This window comes from Micropterus dolomieu, linkage group LG01, assembly GCF_021292245.1.
Source record: "Micropterus dolomieu isolate WLL.071019.BEF.003 ecotype Adirondacks linkage group LG01, ASM2129224v1, whole genome shotgun sequence".
Lineage (NCBI taxonomy): Eukaryota > Metazoa > Chordata > Actinopteri > Centrarchiformes > Centrarchidae > Micropterus > Micropterus dolomieu.
In genome coordinates this window covers 22,086,466-22,103,753 of record NC_060150.1, presented here as the reverse complement: position 1 = coordinate 22,103,753, position 17,288 = coordinate 22,086,466, and the positions used below count along the sequence as shown (strand labels likewise).

Below are 17,288 nucleotides of genomic sequence, written 5' to 3'. Positions count from 1 at the left end.
TGTGACTCTCTTAACTCTGCCGCTGCATGGTTATTCATCATCGTGCTCTGCCAGGCAGATGATGACATCTGCTTGTTCCCAATGGGCCTATTATGATCACTCCCAAACAAAAGGACAGCATATGCTGGCAAATAGCTCACTCAATGCAGACTTATTCAAACTATCACGACTAAATTCTTAATTGTTGTGTAAAAATTTCTTTGAAATTGTGTTTCCTCTCAAGATTGTGTTTTTTTAAAATTAAAAATTTAGGGAAAGCATGTTTGTTATTCTTACACACAGATTTGTAAAGTAATAATATAATATTATAATAGTTCCGAAGTCTTCACTGAATTGCCTGCGGGCATTTAAGAACTCATGATGTGTGTGTATCTACTGCTGTCAAATTCATGTATCATTTGCTTCATGCTGTACCCATAACACTTGCATGAATGAATGAAAAGCAATGGGAGGCAAATGTTCTCTGGTCCAGAAAAAACACCCTATCATTTCTGCCTAAAGTGTATTTGCTATCAATGTTTGTGCCTTTGGCCACGATGTCTTCAATTAGTAACTTCCTATCCACATATTTTACCAATTTCCATTAAACACCATTTCTCTGGTGTACAAGCGTTGGAAGCTCAATGACTTCAGCTGGCTATAATGAGACACAGGAGATTGGTAAAAAGGTGCTCATAACCGCATATAATTATGTCTGCAACTCCCACTCCTCTTTTCTGGAGGATTTAATGCCAGACAAAATCATGTTGTGGTCCATGTGAGGGTTTGTTGTCCCAGACTAATCATGCTTGCTACAGTGGCTTAATTAGCGTGTGCTTCTGCAACACTGACTGGTCTTAGCATGATAACCTTGTTCTATTTTTGTGTAGCTTTTAGCAGCAGCGCACAATTTCAAACCGCACAGCAGCTATTATCCAGCACTCTCATCCTACTAACTAACAAAGCCCACTAACTTTGGTCACAAAATTACCGTTTGCTTCTCTTATCCGGCATTTTTTCTGTGTGTAATTTATGAGCTCTTGCTCCAGTTAAAGCCATCACAAACATATCAAAAATGCCTTTTGTTTAGTCAACTGCATGCAGCCTATTTCTTTTAATGGGTTGTTTTGTTCTTGATACATATTGCTTTATTATGAGCATTGTTCATAGAGCCAAGCAGGATTGTCCATCAATTTTCTTTCATCCTGCTGCCACCTCTGCCAGCGCTAGTCCTTCGGGCTCTTCCTATTTCAAAAAGACTAATGACCTTTCACTGTGCGACAGCCCATACAGGTGTGAGGCCAAGGTAAATCCACGTCAAATCAAGTCCTATTGTGGTGCATGTATTGTATGTGGCCGGTCGAAAGGCTGAGAGAGGCTTGTCATGCTGTTCTGTGCAAGGGTGTGTCTGTAAGCAGGATGTGAATTGTGCCCCCTGGCTGGTGTGTGGTGTGTGACAGCTGGCCAGAGGGAGGCCTTTCTCTCTCAGAGGTGACCTGATGCTATAACTCACACATAGTGCCTGTTGGCGAGACAGCATCGCTGCCTTTACCACCACGGTTTAGCCCACAGTTGACTCTTTGACCTATAAATCATCCATGGACAAGAAGTCAAAGATTCACAAGCCACTGGAAATGTGGGTTTTATCAGGGTTTTGACATAACACGAGTAGGCAGGACTCACGAGTCTCCCTGTTCTTATGAAAGGCTGTTGTAAAACTGTCCTTGTGAATCACACTGGTTTTTCACAATGTGCAAAACCATGAGGAACAACTTTCAACACATCAGCTTGTAGATTCATTTTTCATGATATAAAACAAGCTAAAATGGCTTATTTTCCAGACAGTTCCCTTTGTTTTTGAAGAACCCCTATATAAAACTTGATGTAAAAGTAACATTTAAGCAGGAGAAAACAAATAAGACAAAAGAAAAGAAAAAAATCTCTTCCCTGCTGTTGTGTTGGCAGACAGGTTTAAGCAGGTATAGATAAACAATTTCTCCTACATTGTTTCACTTTATGGTTACATTTTCTCATATCAAATTCCTCACTGATACAAATGCTCCCTGAAAATATGGCCTCTCCAAAATACACTCATATTTCAGCCCTCATAATGCTGAGCCCAGAGTCATCCAGCCTGGAAATTGCCCATGGAGAATTCTTGTTCGCCTGGATATTATATGTGCCACATCCTATCCAGGCCTTTGTGAAGACCCTCTTCCCTGAATGGCCAATTTCCCTCTTCCAGACACTGACATTTCAGCTATCAGACTGCCTTCGGTCACAAGGAAAGAAATCTAGCATACGCCCATCTTCAAATACTGTCAGAGGAGAATCTTTTCCTGATACCCTGATACCCCCCTACCACCATCAACACCACCTCTGCCATAAACTCCATCCCCGGCGGCAACATTATGCTGTCCTTGATGTTTTATCATTAGTTTGGGAGTGTGTGGTCCCCCACTGCTGTCTTTTGATGGAATACAGACAGTAAAGGCATGGAGACAGCCAGCCAATTTCTCCTGCTGCGACTCTCCCACAGCAAGGGGTCGTGCTATCTTTACCCTGCACCACAGCCTGGCAGATATTCCCCTGATGAGGAAGCTTTCAGCGCTCCTTAGTACCATTGCATACCTGAATTGCCCTCCATTTTGTCTTTCTGATTATTTTGTTTGGGGGTTAGTGACAGGTCTAATCAGTACAGTGTGGGGCAGAGGATGCTGCTCGGGGCTCTACTGTTCTGCAGCGGGAGACCACCAGAGTGGTTTAATTTGCAGTTTGACTTAATTACTGAGAGAGACTGTGGAAAATGGCAATACCTCTCCATGATTGCCAGACATTATTATTCATAGTTAATTAGAAAATGTATCAAAAAAGGAACACAATAGCTTACCATAATGAAATATAATACAACCCTAGCATGGTGAGGTATTAGTGTCTTTTTAGAGGCATTGCTCTGTGGATGGCAGCGCTGGTCTGTAGGTCAGTCGGTCCACCCCTTTGATCCAGACTGAAATATCTGAACAACTGTTGGATGGATGGCCATGACATTTTGTACAGACATTAATTGTTCCAAGAGGATATAGGCTAATGATTTGGGTTATCCCCTGGCGTTTCCATTAGTTCCCTTTAAGGGTTGACATCTTTGGTTTTTAGTGAAATAACTCAACTATTGGATGGATTGCCATAACATTTTGTCCAGACATACTTTGGTGATCCCATGACTTCTCCTCCAAAACCACTAGCAAGTCGAAGTTTTCAGTTTTCCAGTGAAATATCACAACATCTGGATTGGTACAGTATTTTGTACGTGGTTCCCAGGTGACAAATCCTAATGACTTTGGTGATCCCTTGATTTCTTGTAGCTGAGAATGACATTACCAGTATTAAATTTGATATATTGTCCAGTATTTGATTGATTGGCATGAAATTTGATTCATACCTTCATGTCGCCCTCAGGATGAATTGTAACAATTTGGAGATCCCTTAACTATTCATCTAGTCCATCATCAGGTCAAATATTGAAGTTGTGCAATACTTTGGTTGAACTACCTGCAAAACTAATGATATTTCCATCAGCTAATTTGTAAATGTTAGTCTGCCAACACACTAACATAACATGGTGACAATGGTACACATTATACCTGCTAAACATCAGTATGTTAACATTGCCATTGTGGCTATGTTAGCATGCTGGCGTTAGCATTTAGCTAAAAACACTCTTAGAAATGAACTCACCACAGAAGCTAAAGAAGCTTGTTATAATTTCTATAGCTTCTCATCTTCAATGACTTTTGTCTATTTCTTTACTCTTGTCTTCCTTTATTTCTTATACATGTTCTTTATTTTTTTTACTCTTTTCATCTAGATGCTCCCACTACTAGCCCCACACCCACCACCAACCCAGTCAACACGCAAGGTACTGTATTCCCCCCACTACTGTCCCGCACAGCAACCATGTGTGTCTGTGTGTGTGTGTGGGTGCTTGCATGCATGTGTGGTCAGGTGATTGGGGAGAGAAAGAACAAGGGCTTGTACCTAAGGCTAAGAGAGACTGTGGATGGCCAGTTTTAATCAGATAGTGCTGCTGATAGGTGACATTGAGGACAGGCAGCGCAGGGCTGTCAGAGACACCTGTCATGGCCCTTTGCAGTCACATGTTTGATCTGAGAAAATCTAGAGACTCTGCTTTGCTGTTCTGCTATCTTATCAGTATCTGCAGCTATATCTCAGCCAGCCCATCCATCATATTATAATGCTCTTTACATCTCCCCTACAAATGCCAGTCACATTTCATCTTTGCGAGCCAGAAAAAACATCAATAACTATTTTCGCAAAGACATATGAAATGAGTGAAAGGCAGTTCATTTGCGGTGTTTATAGCAGAGCAACCTTTTGGCATCTTCTGTACACACTATTTTATACTTCGATTGTTGCAGAAATGTATTTAAATATTAACCTTTTTTTTTTTTTTTAAATCGCTATTATTTCAAAAGCACCAATAAAGCTAGACAGATGGCGAGGCAACCTTGGGAGTTGACATTTGGATATGCCAGAATGTGACATTTCAATACAAAAAACTATCCTTAAAGAATAGATCGGTTCGTCAATAGCTGCTCTAGAGATACGGCAATTTGGCCCTTTTGTCATGACCGTTTGCAATTCATACAGTCATGAAAATGTGGAGGGGCAACATGCACAGAATAAGTTTGAAACTCAGTGTGAGACTGCATCAAAAGTGCCAATATTCTAATGTGGCAGCTTTCAGATATCGTTCACTTATACATTTATTATATCAAACAATTGGCTTTTCAACAGCTTGTTTGTGCATTATGGATTTATTTCTTTAAAAATATGGTTAATATTCACATAAATGGCACAGTCTGTAGTCTGTGATGTCTCCTGTCTTGTTTTTTAAAATCTCTGATCGCTAAGAGTTCTTCTTCGTTGCGTGTTCTTCAATCCTGCTTTTCATCCCCTCTTTCATAAAGTTGCTGCATGGATACAGCCTCACTTCGGCTCTCTGACTCTCTCTTGGTGTGGCTCACTCGAACAGGAAGTTGCATTTGCAGAAGTATGCATTACTCTGCATTTTTTCCCTAAGCTCTTCTCCTCGGAGTTGCACTGATGCAGTCGTCTCCGTGTTTTCTGCTGTAGCATTCCAGTAATTTCCGACAGGCTTGAAAGAGGATTTACCATGATTTATGCAGTACATGCTGTGAGGATGTAATTGAGCTTTCTTGCAGTTCACTACTCTTCTAAATACCCTGTCACAGGGGCAATGGTAAGCTGGCTTGCGGTAGATTGCTTTGCACTACCTTAATTAGCATAACAGCATAGTATAGAATTTCCCCCTCACCAATAAGAAAGTATACAGCGCATTTTCTTATTCATTCATTCATTATAACCAGAGTGTGAATTTGAGCGGCCGCTACCAGCTGCGATTTTCTGTTATAATCATAGGCCACTGAACTACTACTGTATTTGATCTTGATTTTAAAGGCCCAATCAGTACATTTTTGGATGCATAAATTTCAGTTATCACCACATATACATTGAACAAAATTATAAACGCAACACTTTTGTTTTTGCCCCCATTCATCATGAGCTGAACTCAAAGATCTAAGACTTTCTCTATGTACACAAAAGGCCTATTTCTCTCAAATATTGTTCATGAATCTGTCAAAATCTGTGTTAGTGACTTTAGCACTTCTCCTTTGCCGAGATAATCCATCCACCTCACAGGTGTGGCATATCAAGATGCTGATCAGACAGCATGGGTATTGCACAGGTGTGCCTTAGGCTGGCCACAATAAAAGGCCACTCGAAAATGTGTTTCACTGTACTGGGGTGGTTCGGGGTGTGACCACCATTTGCCTCACGCAGTGCAACACATCTCCTTCGCATAGAGTTGATCAGGTTGTTGATTGTGGCCTGTGGAAAGGCTGTGCGAAGTTGCTGGATATTGGCAGGACCTGGAACACGCCATCATATACGCCGATCCAGAGCATCAGAAATGAACATTCAATTCACGGGCAATAGCTCTGGTGGACATCCCTATAGTCAGCATGCCAATTGCACACTCCCTCAAAACTTGCAACATCTGTGGCATTGTGCTGTGTGATGGAACTGCACATTTATGAGTAGCCTTTTATTGTGGCCAGCCTAAGGCACACCTGTGCACTACTCATGCTGTCTGATCAGCATCTTGATATTGTGAACAATATTTAAAGAGAAAAAGGACTTTAGAGCATATAGAGAAAATCTTAGATCTGTTAGTTCAGCTCATGATGAATGGGGGCAAAAACAAGTGTTGCGTTTATAATTTTGTTCAATGTAGATTGAAGAGTTTGAGTTCTTGATTAAAAAAAAATCACACATTGCTCACACATTATAGATGTAAGCAAGAAAATCATGAATAATCAGATAATATGTGCGCGTCTTCTTATCTGATGGTGTCCTAGTTTTCAGGACTTTTATGGATGGTCATGTAGTTGTGCTATGTATTATTTTAATTAATGGGTATCATTTTACAGTTCTTTTGTTTATACGGTATCATATGTGGTGATTTGAACAATTTGATATTATTGATGGTTGTGTTGTATTAAGATCAGTTGCTTTGTTTTATCTATCTAAAGTTTTGTTTTTCATATATTTTATATAGTTTTATTTGGACATTTTAATGTGTGGCCCCTGGGAAGATTAGAAACTGCTATAGCAGAAACTAATGGGGATCCAATAAAATAAACAAAGAAAACATACAGTTGTTGTGTACTGTAGTTGGATTAAGAGACCTGTTTTTATTTTCTATTTTTTTTTACATCTGAATCACAGATTGCACCTTTTAAATAATGTAATTTGTGTGCTATAGTCTGATAGCTCCACTTAGATCTGAGTATTTTACAGTGTATTTATGACAGGGAGGAACTTACTGAATAAAGCTTTCAAATTTCTGTCACTCACTAATCCACATAAGCAGCAAGTACTACGTGGGCACACTTTCCCCCCTCTGTAGTTTAAAAGAAAACATGCAGGGGGGGGTTTCTAAATCACGTTAACACACTTCCTCCCCCATTTTGTGGTTCATAATAGATAGGAAAATTGGATTTCATTTCCAAAATGCTAGAAATTTACTTGGTAGATTTTCTTTCCGTCTTGTTCTAGCCTTGCAAACCCAAGCGTCAGTTCAAAGCCTAAATATAATTTTGTGCGGTGGGGGAGCAAACGGCGCGTTAAAGCATATATTCTCACAGTTGTTTGTGTTCTATGCTGTTTGATGTTCACAAAGTTTCACAAGAGTTCATATTGTCAGGTCTTTCAGTGTCTTAAAAGATGCAGTGTGTGTGTGTGTATTTAGACCTCATGGGAGAGTAAAGTCACCCTTTCATAGGAACATTTATTTTTTCAAGTTTGAAAGTTTTCAGACCTTGTTTCTCTCCATGTGTTTTTATTGTTTAGTTACAATAAAACAAGCTTTAAATTGACATCTTGTATCAAGAAAAAGACTTGACTGACACGTGGGACCTTTCTCACTGATCCAAATACTTGATTGAGACATATCACACTAAACACAGTATTATGCAGCTGCTTCTGAAAAATGAACCATGACTTTTGGTATAAATGAAGCAGAACATTGTCTTCAAGATGGACAGATGGTTACCGCATCACAGAAAAAAAACGCCACAAGTTCTTTGTCAGTGGTTGTGTTTGTTTTGGGGAGGGGATAGAATTTACCCAGAGTCCTCGGCTCTGAAGGAATAAAAGGAGTCTGTGGCGGTAATGCTCCAGCTCATCAGATGCTCAGAGATGATCCAAGGCAGGGACATCATATCCTGGCTAAGCCTTCAGTAACCCCCCCCAGCTTGTCAAGAGGAGCCAGAGGAAAGACATGGAACAAGGAATTATGATGTAGACTTGATTAAAAATACCCTATGTCTCCTTCAAATATGTAGTCCAGGGGAAATTGTTCATTAGCATGTTGCAGTAGGACCTCTACTGAATGGTCTAAAGGAATATAAAAGCTCAGGAACTAAATATTAAAAAGGCTTTGGGTTGTAATGAGTTAAAGGGGGAGGTCAACGGCCTGCTGCTTTATGATTAGTACGAGCAGTAAATTTACTGCCAATAAGAGCTTTGCAAGCAAACATTACACTATACATGAACCATAGTCTGGCCTCTATACTGCACCCTTTAGACCTGATAATACTACTAAGCATAATATAGTTTTATTGCTTGCTTGGCTTAGCCGTCAGGGATTTGTAGGCCCTCGTGTCTTTAACATGTGGTAAACATAACACATACATGACCCTCCCTTTGTGCTGACAAACACATCTTTTTCTCCCAAGAGAATAAATCACGTGATTTAGCACAGGATGGTAGTTTAGGAATCCATCTCTAGTAGGTTTTCATACATGAATTGTTTGCTGTTTCCTCCCGCAGCCCTGCTACATGTTAGGTGTTGGCAGGTTTCCACTGCTGTTTAGTCCTGCGATTCAAGCCTCAACTCCATGCACACTATTGACTTCAACAAAGACTGTTGTGAGTGGATTTAGTATTCAACATAATTAGCCATTAAACATTTACCAGTGTTGTTTTAACTCTCACATGTATCACTTCTCTTTGAAGTATTTCATTGGAAAAATTAAACAATCATTTACAAATGGTAATTAGTTTTTTTCCCCCTCACATTTGTTTACTCTGATTCCCGGTTGAAACTGTATTTTCTGACCTGCAGTTTTTTTTCCCTTTCCTTTAAACAGTTATTAAAGAAAGAAAACATTGTAATGGTCCATTTTAATTGGTCTCCAGGGAATATGTTAGTAATGCCAGCCCACCCTGAAGTTAAAAGAGTGTTTCACTGCAGTAATATTGTTTTTTTTCATGGAGCAGTTGTAAATGATTACTAGAGCTCTGCTTAGCACATTAGGGTTTGGAGATTGAATGTTATGTGCCAATGAACCTACAATACGCATTTTTAGCTGATAAGGTGTACATTTGTGACACGTTATTACGGGCAACTTTGGGAAGAGAGCAGTGTTTTCTATTATTTTGACAACATTTTCCCTTGCCTTGATCTCCACTGGTAGGGAAAACATGGTAAAGGGGAAGCATGAAGTGGAGATGGGTTTTACCGGCTTTTGTGCAGAGAATTTTGCCAATCTCAAAAGATACAATAAATTGCCATCGAGGAGTTCGAGTTCACTGTCACAATTTCCATTCATTTGCCATTGTATTAGTTTTAGCCAGACCTTGTATTCCAGCACCTCTGTTAAATGTCACAGCTGTATTTGTACATCTTCAAATCATTGTTTGGGTTATTACAAAGGGAATCTATTTAGCGGCCGAACGGTGGCATTGGAATTCAACTGAGGACTAGGTTATATTGTGCTCTGTTGATGGTCTGCTACAACAGCAATAAAAAAATTGATTCGGCAGAGACTGCCCATGTACGCTCATCTCATTACGCTCATTTCCTTTTCGAACAGCAACAAATACAAAAGCCACGGATGTTAGCAGTTCAATGGCACAAAATGGCCATCTGCGGTCGTTAAGTTGATTCTACACCTACTTCCCATTGTCCTGCCACTGTCCACGCAAGGGTTACTCTGAGGGTGTATTCAGTGCTTTGCTCTTTCAATGCAAGAGTCATTGTTTCTATTATATCCATGTAATTACATCTATAAATTGTAATGTGTTTGTGTGTGTGGGTTAGAGCATGTGTGTGCAATATGCTTTGTTACGTGAGCGTTAAACTATTGAAAGGGAAAACTAAAATTACGTTCCATGTAATCAGCCTGGTGACAAGCTCGCAGCTCTGATCTCCACGCTGACAGATGCTCTGTTGCTGACCAGAGTGGCAATTAGTCATTCCAGTACAGAGATGGAAAGGTGCGACTGTAAAGCATGTGGCGCTGGGAGTTCAGCAGAGCAGATTTCAGGGCCACGCAGACACAGGCATCAGTTGCAAATCCTCTTTATTCCCCCATAAATCCCCAAGGCTGTGCACATCATGTCAGGACGCCGGTGTGGGCATGTCAGCACTCCCCGATCGAGCCGCGAGCAGAGCTGTGCCGGTGGTATGGACACCAGCCATATTACAGACATAATCAAAATCTACTTATTTCAAGTGTGAGGCCACAAAGGCTGCTGTAATAACACTGTCTATCATTTGCAGGTTTTTCTATTCTAGGCACCTTGTAGTATTATGAATGCTTATATTGAACATGGACAACCTTAGGGAATCACACTCTTAATCCTGGATGTGTTACAGCACTGAATGACAAACTAATCTACACAGGGAGAGGCAGGGTTTATGTATCATCCAATCATTCACTTGTTCAGTTCAATCTTTTTTTGTGGGAATCAAAAAATGGAGAAAAACTGTGTGTTTTCATATTGAAGTGGGTATTCAAATGAAATAGATTGATAAATAGATAAATAAATAAATAGATTTGACTCTTCTTCACCGAGTGCATGCGCTGAAAGTGGCTGCTGCACACACCTCACAGGAGCACGCAGAGCATTGTCATTGTCATCTTCATGTTGAAAAAAAGTTACACATCACACATGACAACCACACCACCACTACCATGATGGTGAGGACGACCAGTACTAGAGTTATGGTGGTGATGAGGGTGTCATAAATAAAACTGATTCACCAAACGCTGATAGGCTACATTTCGGAAAGACATCCAGGGTTGGTAGTTCTACTCTTTCACCAAGTATTACAAGTATTATTAATGGGGCAGCTGCTTTGACGACCGTGGCCACTAGATGCCGCTGTACGCCGTTACTAAAGGAGTCAATTATGGGAACAACAGCGTTATTGTCTCCTCTTAAACTACTATTCCAAGTGCATCACAGGATAACTCCCATAATTACCAATAAACATATTGGTTAGGAAGGAAAATTATTTAATTGGTGGGGTTTTATCAGAGCTGCCAACATTTCAATTTAGTTTGAAATATGATTTGTTATTGCTGAGGTCTGTGCATTTTATGAGAAGGCCTTCTGTTACATAACGCTCGGGGTCATCACTCTTCAGTCCTCGGGAATTTTGTTCTCAGGAAAAAAGTTCAGTGGCCAAACTCCCAATTTTAAAGCATGTACAGATGAAAAGCCAAGTCAATGATCACGGTCAATGACAAAGTATATGGTTGATCTGCATACTTGCCAAACTCCAGATATCATAGCCGAAAGCTGGAGACCAAACCTAACCAGGTATCTAGGAATGTTCCCCCAGAAACCTTTCTTGCATTGTAGTTAATTTATGGAGTTATCTGTTGTTAAAATGCAAGAGCATAGGTTTTGCTTCATCAACTTATGGAAGAAATGTGTTTATTTACACAAAGGACATCACAAATTCAGGTGATAATTCAGAATGTAAAATTATAATAGAATTAAATCCAGTAAGGCACTCATGCATTGCTTTCAGATATGTATTCTCCTGTAGATGAACTTTTCTCATTTAACTTCATTCCTGCTGAGACAACACCCATGTAGGCATGGTTTAGTCTTGCCTCCCCTTTTGCATCTTTTGTTTGGGAAAGTAATCTCTTTAAATGGCACCAATTGTCGTCAATGATGAATTAATTCATTTTAATTCTGTTATAAACTCTTGGACTTTAATAGCTCCTGTGTTTCAGCACAATTTCTGCTCATGTTCAAAACTTTCTGCACATTCAAAATCTAGCCCACATATCGGTTCTTTGACATGTCGAGAAAAAAAAGTTGTAATATTATGAGAACGTCATCATTTCATGCATTAGCTGCGTTATTGCTCTGCTCATATGGTGGTATCCCTTCAGCCGTCTGAGAGACACAGAACCCCGTTTAGGACCGTATGTTAGGATGAGACAAGGAGGTGGAAACCGGAACTAATTGAACACTTCTGATCAGGCATTGATCTTACCACACGTCTCACGCTCAGTGCAAATTTAGTTTAATGCAGGGCTGTGCTTGGTCTCTCTTATGTTCACAGAAGACAGCCCGTCATCAAATTCTCAATTTTTTATTTCAAAAATGATTTTCAAACTTTTTCTTTTTGCAACGTAAGTGCATAATGCAGATTAGACTGCACAAGCACAGAGCGGATTAACAATACAAAACAATAGAAAAATAAATACCCATTTCAAGTTCCAAAAAATAGAAAACACTTTATTAAATCCTACAAAAAGACAAACTTTCAACCTATTAATCTGTTTTTTACTAGCCAGATTGAGTGGAATATTTAAGGGATTGGATGACACACAGGTCAGGGAACAGTGATAGCAATGACAATAAAAAAGAGAACAGAATCAGAGACAGATCAGTTCTGGGTCTAACAGCTGTAACAGGCTATGGAGGTGTTCGCATTATTTTGTCCACCTTGTGAGCAAAATAACATCTTACAGGAACAAAAAGGATACTCCAGCAATTTATGATCCATGAGGCCGAGATATCCTGACTTTTATATCCTGACATAAAATGGGTCAAGCTCCAAAAACACTGGATAATCCCATAATGCAACAGATAGCATCTCTTTGCTAGACATTCCCTGCCTGGTTGGGACCCCCATCTTTCAACATCTATACATGCAGTAAATGATGCTATGATATGAATGATGATAACCCTAATGCCATCTTGATTCAGAGCCACATCAGAAGACAATATAAAATGCTATGTTTTCACAGGCTGAGTAGTACATCTCATGACTAATGACCTTTATGTTTAAAATCATCTTACAATACGCTCTGCACCTTTGTATTGTATTATGTAATATGTCTCATAATCTCCTTACAATATTAACAGACTGCAGCAGCACCACAAAATGAATTGAAATGAGCACAAATGAACCAATCATGAACAGTAATATTTATTGAATTTGAGATCATGATTTTGTGGCCCTCCCCTGTAATAAATACCAAACTGACAAACAGAAATAGGCACCATGATATGCAACCAACCATAACAGTTGATACTGTAAGGTGTTATGGGATTTTTAGTTTCTCTGACATTTTTGTGATAAGAGTCTTGGTGCTTACTCTGGGTGAATTTTTCTACCCGTTAAATGAAACTCTCCCTTGCTGTGCAGAGGCAGCCGAGACCCTACATGTTTCCTTGCGGATGTGTCAAGCGAAAGACAGCAGGGAGCAAGGTGAGGGCAGGAAGGTGTGGGAGGCGCGGGAGGGGGAGAGGAGACAGGACTATGCACAGGCCATTTAGTGGGTGAATGTTCATTAGCATGGAGCATGGGCCGTTCCCTCTCCTCTGGGAATGAGCTGTGCTATCTGACATCCCCGATACAGTAAACAAACTTGCGCCTTGCACATCCCTGCTTTACACACCGACGCACAGCAACGAAGCTTGCTCCGTGAAGACGAGTCCATTTTAAGAGCGCGCTCAACTGAAACAAAACTTTTCTCATTAATTAGCTTCATTGCAGCCTCACTTCCAAGATGTCCTCATGCTAACTGAACGTAGCTTAAATAAGGTGTTGTCTTTAGGTTTAGAGTTGTAAATGTGTCACTTGTCTGAGACCCCTCGACTCGACGTATTACGCCCTCACAGTGTTGAGAAACTCTGCACTCTCCGCTCGTCTTTTATCAGAATCATTCAAGTTCAGAGCATGACTAGTGAGATTGATGGAAAATTGAGCTGCTCTCTCATGCAGCAAAGAACAGTGCAGCCATTCCCTCGCCTGCCACTCCTCCATCAGTCCAAATGTGCACAGATATAGACTATTGATAAACGCCTCTGAACTATTCTGAGCCTGGAAATTTAAAGGCTTCAAATTTTGCCTTGTTCTTCTGTGGTGCACGGATAAATCTGGCTAAATGCTAGACAGTGACACTCTCTGACACCTGAGGCAGCCACGTATTTCTCAGCATGGGGACACCGGGCACCAATTTATCTTCAGACTTGTGTCTATTTCTGATGATTGAGCTCTATAACTTCCAGAAATGGCCTCTTAAATCACAATGTATTTTACAGTGTGTGAACTTTCACTGAAATTGCAGACAGTGTCTACTGTTTCATGGTGAAATAACTGTCTTGAAAAATTTTTCAACATCGCTCACTCAAGCGGCTTGGGCAGCCATTTCAGCTATATGAAATACTGAAAAGGGTGATATAATGAGCTGGATTCAACAGTATAACATTACAAATGTATGGTTTATAACTTAGAGAGACAGACTTTATTTTGAACATGTTCAAGTGATAGACACGGGTTGTTGTTTTTTTTAATTGAAGGAATATTTCAACATTTTGGCAAATTTACTTATTCACTTTCTTGCTAAGAGTTGGATGGGAAGATCGATACCACTCTATGGTTGACATGACGCTACAGCCCCCAGCTGGTTAGCTTAGTTAGCTTAGCTTAGCACAAAGACTGGAAACAAGGAAGTCAGTGTGCCAGGGAACAAATTAAAGATTTAAATGAGTAAAAAGCGTCATTCTGCGTATTACAAAGCTGAATTCTTGACAGTAGTTTGCAGGATTTGTCAGTAAGTAAGAACTTCATGGTTTAATAGCCTATGTGAGGAATGTTTAGCTCCAAATGTGGACCATTTACCATCCTCCATGGAACATCTTGTGCCATGGTATCATCTCATTTTTTATTATTAAACAATATAAGCTGGCATTTTTATCAACAGCCTTATCAAGCGTTTCCTCCGTAGTTAGGTCATGCTAAAATGCTTTGAGAGAAAACAAACCAATTTAGTTTATTTTGGCAGCCTAATGATTTAATGGCCATAGCTTGCAGTGTGGTCCATGTCTGTCTGACATTATTAGCTTTGCTACTGGCTGAGTGGGTTTACTGATCATGAAATTATTTATGGTTATTGTCCTGTTTTCAGACTCCAGAGCCGGTGAGGGGACACCACAGAAAATTGACCATGCTGTCATTGGAGGGGTGGTTGCCGTGGTGATGTTTGCCATCCTCTGTGCACTCATTGTTCTTGGTCGATACTTTGCCAGACACAAAGGTAAAGCACTGGCAGAGCAATCACACTTGATCATAAACACATCTGAAGAGTTCAAGTGTTTTTTTGTTGCAATTGGAGTGCAATAAAGTGCAGGACGAGGAGGAGTGTGGCTAATTTGTCTGTACTCTCTCCAGGAACTTACTTCACACATGAAGCCAAAGGGGCGGATGATGCAGCCGACGCAGACACGGCCATCATTAACGCGGAGGGGGGACACAACAACACAGATGAGAAGAAGGAATACTATATCTAAACTGGACAGGCCAGGGGAGACGGGTGGGGATGCTGGTGGTGTTGGTGGTGCTGTGGGAGCATAATGTCTAACTCCGATAGGTTTTCAAGAAGGCTTGAGGGGCGGGGAGGGCAAGATTTAAAAAGGAAGAGAGGAAAGAATACAGTGGAAAGTAGGACTGGCATGGCCAAGTGGTAAGAAGAGGCATTGCTGAGTCTCCTATCCGACCCTTCCTGGACTGCCGGGGCCTAATCTGTACAGTTCAGTTATTTTACAGACAATTTTGTGCCTTGTTCTATTTCTGTTTCTTTTGTTGTTTTTTTCCCGTTCACATGCTTGTTGGATTTGATTTTCCTGTACTTCACCTGATCCTTTGTTGCTTTTAGCTTTCAGAGGAGATTAAATGGGCATGGTGTTTGTCTATGTGTGCTGCAGCTAGCTTTTAGCTCAGGTACCTAGATCTGAGAGCCAGCTCATCTTTTTTTTTTTTTTTGAGTAATCTCCAGAGTTCAGTAACTGGAACACAGTGTCAACACATTTCTCTCCGCTGGGTCAAATTCCAACAGTCCCTGCAATTTCATCACATTTCCCACCAAACATGCAGGTCTGATTGGTTTCGACATTTCAGCGCAGATTTCACTCACCCCCTTTGAGGATCAGGTTCACTGTGTTGATTGCTAATGTAAAAGTTGAGTATTCATGCTCATTATAGAATGTATTTGTTCCTGAAAGTAAAATAGGAGTGCCGTTAATTATCATTTCACACCAAACCTCCAAGTATAACTGGTCCCTTGTTGTTTTCAAGAAAACATTTTACAATTAGTAGATGTGAGGTCAGTTTAGTATTTGATCAGTTGTGGAGTCCAGTCTAAGACATCCTGACAGCTATAATGTGCCATGATAGAGTTAAAGTTTCTACAGAAGAAATCAGAATCACTTATTCTTTTTTTAAACTCTATCAGGCTATTCTCCTGATTGAGAGGACAACAACAAATCAACAATAGCAGATAACAAACCATCATTTGCTTTCTTTCTTTTGTTTTTGTCATTAGCAGAACATCTGGTTCTGAGAAAAATCTTAGAGTTGCTCGACATTTTAGGAAGTACACTTTCAAATTCACTTTCTTGGTTCTAATTAAATAAGAAGATCAATACCATTTTTGTGTCTGTACGTTAAATGTGGAGCTTCAGCCAGCAGATGATTAACTTAGCTTAGCATAAAGACTGGAAACAGGGGGAAACAACTGGCTTGGCTCTGTTCAAAAGGTAAAAAACAGAACTATCAACACCCCCCATAAAACTACAAGTTCATTTTTACCTTTGCACATAGCCAGGCTAGCTGTCTGCCTGTGTTTCCAGTCTTTGTGCTAAGCTAAGCTAACCGTCTGCTGGCTGGAGCTTCATGTTTAGCATGCAGACCTGAGAGTGGTATTGATCCTCTCAACTTTTGGCAAGAAAACAAGTGCATGTCCCAAAATGACAAACTACTCCTTTAAAAACATTGCCTGTATCTAGAACTATTTTTGACATAAGTCTCTTTTTTTTGTCATCCATGGGACAGATGGACCAAAAACATGGCAGAAAATGTTGCTCTAATAAGTACGGCACCAAAAGACTTCCTTGTCTGTTGGTTTTAGGGTCAGACTTTACTTTGAGTATGTATATACCCTGTAGTATCTAAAAGAGTGACTGGTCCTGCTGCATTGATCATAAAATCTAATTAAAATTTATTATTAGTTAGATATTGGTACAGCCTGCTGTGTGTACTTTTGGTTTAAACATGAAATTTTTCATATTTTCATACCACCCACATAGTCGACCCTGGATAAAATATAATAATTATGCGAGTGTGCATACATTCAGTAAATATTACTTGTATGCCGTTAAGGCTGTAAGTTCACTGTGCAGAATGCTTTTTTAATCTGACAATATTGACAATTTAACTGGAAATGTTACAAGGATATTGGTCTGTTTTATTCTTCCAAGGTTTTATCTTTTTATTTAATTGTACTGTGTTATTGAATGACCAGTGTGTAGGATTTTGGGGGGGGGGGGTCTATTGGCAGAATATGGCACAAATGGGATATGGAATGGAATAGAATGAGCCTTTTATA

General features: G+C 40.0%; 1 protein-coding gene across 5 annotated transcripts in view; it reads left to right on the top strand.

Moving 5' to 3' along the window:
- Nucleotides 1-16,268, top strand: part of LOC123978311 (cell adhesion molecule 1-like) — a 57,297-nt gene extending 41,029 nt beyond the window's left edge. For 3 of the 5 annotated variants that reach the window (XM_046061522.1, XM_046061528.1, XM_046061534.1), the window contains 4 exons: nucleotides 3,845-3,895; nucleotides 13,049-13,111; nucleotides 14,814-14,942; nucleotides 15,077-16,268. In XM_046061522.1, coding sequence (XP_045917478.1) covers nucleotides 3,845-3,895; nucleotides 13,049-13,111; nucleotides 14,814-14,942; nucleotides 15,077-15,195 — 362 coding nt within the window. In that variant the 3' untranslated portion in view covers nucleotides 15,196-16,268. The remainder of the gene's footprint in view (nucleotides 1-3,844; nucleotides 3,896-13,048; nucleotides 13,112-14,813; nucleotides 14,943-15,076) is intronic. The other 2 variants (XM_046061543.1, XM_046061553.1) reach the window with 2 other exon arrangements.
- Nucleotides 16,269-17,288: the final 1,020 nt, after the last annotated feature.